A 6,000-nucleotide genomic window follows, 5' to 3' on the forward strand; every position below is an offset into this window, starting at 1 on the left:
AAAAAAGTAATTATAATTCTACAAAAATTCTTCTCTTAGATATAACTTTTTTTAGTAGAAATAATAAATTAAATGGTTTCTCATAACGTTGTTTATTTAAAATAAATTCAATTGTAAATATACAATCATTTAAAAATTTAGATTTTTGTTTTATCAAATTAAAATATTAATCCACTATTTATTAATTATAACTATCAAATTTGTTAAAACACAATTTGTATTCGCTGAAAAAAAAAAATGGGAATTGCTAAACATCGTCGGGTCTTCGATCACGTGGCAGATTTGATATTTTTGATTGGCCACATGATCACGTTGTTTATCGAATCTCGTTTTTCAGTATAGGTAGGTATTTTTCTTTTTTTCTTTTATTTTTATTTCTAACTTACATTTTTACACTTTGTTTCTTATGTCCTAAGGTTCAGTTGTTTTCCACTTTACGTTTAATTTCTTGCTCATTTATTTTTATTTTTTTTTTATTTTGTTTCTGTTTCATATTTCGGTTTTCTCTAATTTTATTTCTTTTTTTTAGATCTTTTAGTTCTTTCGGTTCTACAATTAATAAAGGTATATTTTTCATTTTTATTTATTTTTTTATTTTGTTCTATCTTATATTTCGTTTCTTACTAACTTCATTTTTTTTATTTCATGCTTTTATTTTTTACTTGGTTTCCTATCATTATTTTTTGTTACCCAACCTCCTATCATGATCGTTTTTTTATTTTTTGTCTCATCATTTTTCACCTCCTATTGCTTCTCGTTATTCCATCCTTTTCGTCTCCCATCATTTTCTATTACATCTTTTCATTTTCCATTATCTCTTTTTCTCTCCTATTTACTACCCATCATTTCTTTTCGTCTCTCATCACTCCTTTTCGTCTCCTATCACTCCTCTTCATCTTCCCATCACTTCTTTTGTCTTCCAACACTTCTTTTCGTCTCCCATCACTCCTTTTCGTCTCCCATAACTCCTCTTCATCTACCCATCACTTCTTTTTGTCTCCCATCACTCCTTTTCGTCTCCCATCACTCCCTTTCGTCTCTCATCACTCCCTTTCGCCTCTCATCACCCCTTTTCGTCTCCTATCACTTCTTTTCGTCTCCCATCATTCTTTATCATCTCCTATCACCCTTTTATGTCTCTCATCGCTTCTTTTCATATTCCATCACTCCTCTTTCATCTCCCATCACTTCTTTCATCTCCCATCATGTTCCATTTCTCCTTTTTGTTTCCTATCACTTTCCATTACTCTTTTTTTACTCCTTTTCATCTTCTATTACTTTCCATTACTCCATTGTTATTTCATTTTTTTTTTAACAAATAAAGAGCAGAAAGAAAATTTTTCGATTAGAAAATTCACAAAAGTTCATTATATTTATTATTTAGATGGAATAAATGGAATAAATGTTACAAACAATAAACTCATAATTCATGCGTGTAACCCAATATACATGATGTACAAATTTTAAAAAACGTAATATGCGTTATAACATAAATATTCTTCTCAATTTACTTATCTTTATTTGTATCACTTCATTAAAAATAAATACAGTGATTTTTTCTTTAAATCGTAAATATGTAACTTAAATTTTAATATTTGAAATAAAATTTCATTAGGTAAAGATTATTTTGAATAAATATGGTTGCAAAAAAAAAATTTTTTTTTTTTAAAATGTCTTTTGCGATAAAATTTTAAGTTTAGCTGATCAAAATAAAAAATCAGCCGTCAGCCGATGATATATTGTACATCATGTGACATATTCAAAAAAGAAAACCCAGGCGGTGATCGCCCAGGCGACGTTTAGCAATTCCCAAAAAAATCATTAGTTTTAATTCTTTTTTTATGGTTATGAGGCGCAAAATATTATGCCTCAAGATCACAAAATTTACGTGAAGTTTCGATCACCAATTCACATTTACTAATTTATCTCGGAGTAACGAAATTGAAACATAATTCTTTCTTTCCTTTTAATTTATTAATTACATTATGTTCACCCTTCAATATAAATTAATTCATGCAACAAATAATAGAGTAATATTTACAATGATATACACAAACAGTCCTTGCTAATAAATTCTTACAAATTATGAAAATCTTAAGCAATAATATTATTAACTAAAAATTATGATCGAGATAAAGTTATTATTAATTCAGGAACAAAAAGAATTTGTGAAAATTGTAACCATGAATGCTTAGCCACATTATATTGTCTGAAATTATTTAAAAGAAAATTTTTAAATTGGACATCTTAAAAATGATGATATTGATAATTTAATACAGAAATATCAAATGGAATCACTCATGCTAAATATAGTGGTTTCATGTAGTAATTTAGAAAATATTAAATATTTAACAAAAGGTGGATTCTTAGTACTTGTTTGTAAAAATAAAAGTGTTACAAAATAAATAAGTAGCGTCATAAAAAAAATATGCAAATCGTGACTTTATCAGTATTACAACTAGTATAACAACTAGTTACCCACTAGTTATTAAACATGGGAAATCTTACCACACTACCCTGTCACAATATAAATAGTACTTTAAACGTGGTAATACAGGTTGTTTCTGAGGGGGTTTACTAGTCTGATCTCTAATTGTCATGTCATAAAAAACGTAAAACAAGTCATCACGTGACGATGTAACAAAACATCACGGGTTGTGTGGTAAGATTTTCCTTAAATATGTTACACACAATAATTGTGCGACAATATCGGAAATCAAATTATATAAATTATCCGGTCGTAAAATGTGATACACAAATACCTCTTCGCTTAAAATGTCATGTTCGAAACTAGGAAACTTACCTGAATTAACTTATGAAGTTATAAAATATTTTCAGAATGATTATTCAACCTTACATTCATGTGTTTTAGTTAACAGATTATGGTGCCGTTTATCGATTCCATTATTATGGGAAAATCCATTTTCAATTCCTACTGGAAATTATAGCTTTATTGAAATTTACCTACAAAATTTAAATGGTGAATTAAAAACAAAATTTAATGAACATAAAAATAATGAAATTCTGTTACTTTCAAACACAATTTTCAATTATCCTAGTTTTATAAAATATTTGGATTTGTCGAAGTTCTCTAATTCTGTTCGAAGGTGGTTTAATACTGCTAAAATTAAAAATTTAGAATTGGTAGAAGATACTAAAAAACTAATTACTATATCATTATTAAAAATATTTATTGAAAATGAAGTAAATTTACATACCCTTGAAATTAAGATAGTAGATGATTATATGACATATCTTAAAGATATTCTTGAGTTAACTTTACAAAATCCAAATTTCATTCGCAATACTAAAAATTTAAAACTTTCTATTTTAACAATATTTAGGAATAATAATAGTATGCTAATTGACAATCTTGTATTACAAGTAATTAATTTACATCAAAATCTTAAAAAATTTATGTTAAGTTATGATAATTTTCCTTTCTATCAATCTTTATTATTATCAAAAGATCATAATTGTTCAAATACTTTAAATACTATCACATTATACCAAGTTAATTTTAGCGGTTTAAATAAAATTTTTGAACAATTAAACGTTTTAGAATCTGTTCATATAATTCATTGTGAGAATTTAAATACTAGTTTCATTCAACAAATTCTTAATTTAACCAAACCATTTAAATTAAAATCCTTATTCATAAATACAATATCAAAAATTGATGAATCATTATTATTATTATTACAAAAATCTGGTGGTTATTTAAAGAATTTCAGTGTCAAATATTTAACGTATTTCGGGAGCGAACTAGCACAACAAATACTTGAATTAGTTATAAAATATTGTAAAAACATCGAATTTCTTGATATTTATGGAATCACAAATCAGACTGTTTATCCAGTAATCAATTTGATTGAAAATATAAAACAAACTCTTAATTGTCTTTCCATCAACTGCGGAGAATCTAATTTTAGTAATAATAGTTCAATTTTATTACAAAATTTAGGACAAATCCTTCCTTCTAAATTAGAATATTTAGATTTGACTCTCCGCATTGAAGTAAGTGATTTTAAAGTATTCCTAAAAAATTCCCAAGGTACTTTTATTAAGAAATTGTTAATTAGAGATTTAAAACAGAAAGTTAATTATGATCTTTTACCTTATTTAAAAAAAAATATAATGAAGGAGAAAAGAGTCAGGTATTTGAATTTTAGGAATCTTCATAAGGAATTGTTTGATTATAGAGATATAGTTAGGGAATTTAAGTCACATAATATTAGAGTTCAAAAATACAATAATTTACACTTCGACATTTATCAATTTATACTGAAACTTGATTAATTATTTAATTCTCATTTAAAAATATTACATAAATAAAGCTTCTTTATTATGTTTATTATTCTAGTTAAAAATATGATGTTTATATAATTATTATTAACAACTTTATTAAGATCCAATTATTAAAATAAAAAATTTGTCTGACATCTATATAAATAATTTGAATTGTGCAACATAAGACCAATGCCCCCACATTATGTAATTTATTTATGAAGTAATGATTTCTTTCATTTATTCAATTTTACTTTTTTTTTATTAAACCATATATTTTATTCAGCCTATATTTGATCGATTTTTAAAAATAACTACAAATTAATAGTCTAGTAAATATACAATCATTTGAAAGTTTGGACTTTTGTTTTTAAACATAATTCTTTCTTTCCTTTTAATTTATTAATTACATTATGTCTACCCTTCAATATAAATTAATTCATGCAATAAATAATAGGGTAACATTTACAATAATACAACAAACAATTTGACAAACAAGCAGTCCTTGCTAATAAAATTCTTACAATTTACAAATGATGAAAGATTTTAAGCAAGATTATTAACTGAACATTATGATCGAAATAAAGTTATTTTTAATCCAGGAATAAAAAGTAAGACCACAAATCACAATAGAAATGGAATTAAGTATGGCAAGACTAAACTATCAGGCCATGGATGGTCAAAATGTCACATTATGTCTGACATTTTACCTGTTCATGCTTGATGTTCATCTGTCCGTGTTTGATGTTTATCTGTCATGTGATTGATAGTTTAACTTCCCTTGTCGGACCATTTTCTGAATACCATTTTCCTGAATATACCTTTTCCTGAATCCAATTTTCTGTATGCCTATTTCCAGAAATTGATCATTTCCTGAAACTCCATTTTACCGGATGCCAATTTCCCGAATCTCAATTTCTGGAATTATATGAAACATCCAATTTCCCGAATTCTTTTATCCTGAATTATTTTATCCCAAATTCCAATATCATGAACCCTGATATTCTGAATGGATATTTTACTGAATTTAATATTATTTTGTATAATTTTACATCATAAATTAGAATTATTAATTTCATAAACTCAACCTTTATTTTATTTATTATATCGTACTAATCAATAAATTATATATAATGCATATAATATAATATGTAATAAACAACTTGTATTAAAACAAATACTTAAAATAAATAATGCAAAATCAATCAAAGTATCTGTTTGAAATTTGTACCTGTACCAAATCTTTTTCTCCTAAAATGCAAATTGATTATATTTACTTGATTATTATCAAGCACTTAAACTCAGTGGGTCAGAGAAAAATTTTGTTAGCTAAAAATGTAATATTTCCTAATTGATTGTATATTGCATTATGTTTATTCATATTTACTTCAATTGATCGTAATACTTGTACAGGTAAGGGATGCTTGAAAAAGCCACTCCCCAAATTACATATAACATGTTGGCGTTTATACAATTATAGCAGAGATGCGCAAAGAGCAACATCAAACTCATTTGCTAGCAGAAAGTATTCTTCGTGGAGAACCTTTACCATACAAACGCAAGCATCTAATAGATTGTGAAAATCGAATTTTAACAGTTAATAATCAGTACTTTAAAAAATTTTTACAATTGTTAACATTATATCTGCTTATAAATACTGTGTATTTGAACAATAAAACTTATAGTTATCAATAGTTCTTTATTTTTTAAATT

The 6,000-nt window shown here is 25.7% G+C and overlaps 1 protein-coding gene across 1 annotated transcript; it reads left to right on the plus strand.

Moving 5' to 3' along the window:
* Positions 1 to 2,775: 2,775 nt before the first annotated feature.
* OCT59_019081 (uncharacterized protein) lies at positions 2,776 to 4,299 on the plus strand (the record flags this gene model as incomplete). Its single annotated transcript, XM_025332185.2, has 1 exon — positions 2,776 to 4,299. One exon carries the CDS (start codon positions 2,776 to 2,778, stop codon positions 4,297 to 4,299), a length of 1,524 nt encoding a protein of 507 aa, XP_025176030.2.
* Positions 4,300 to 6,000: the final 1,701 nt, after the last annotated feature.

The sequence above is a fragment of the Rhizophagus irregularis genome, chromosome 28 (assembly GCF_026210795.1).
Source record: "Rhizophagus irregularis chromosome 28, complete sequence".
Taxonomy (NCBI): domain Eukaryota; kingdom Fungi; phylum Glomeromycota; class Glomeromycetes; order Glomerales; family Glomeraceae; genus Rhizophagus; species Rhizophagus irregularis.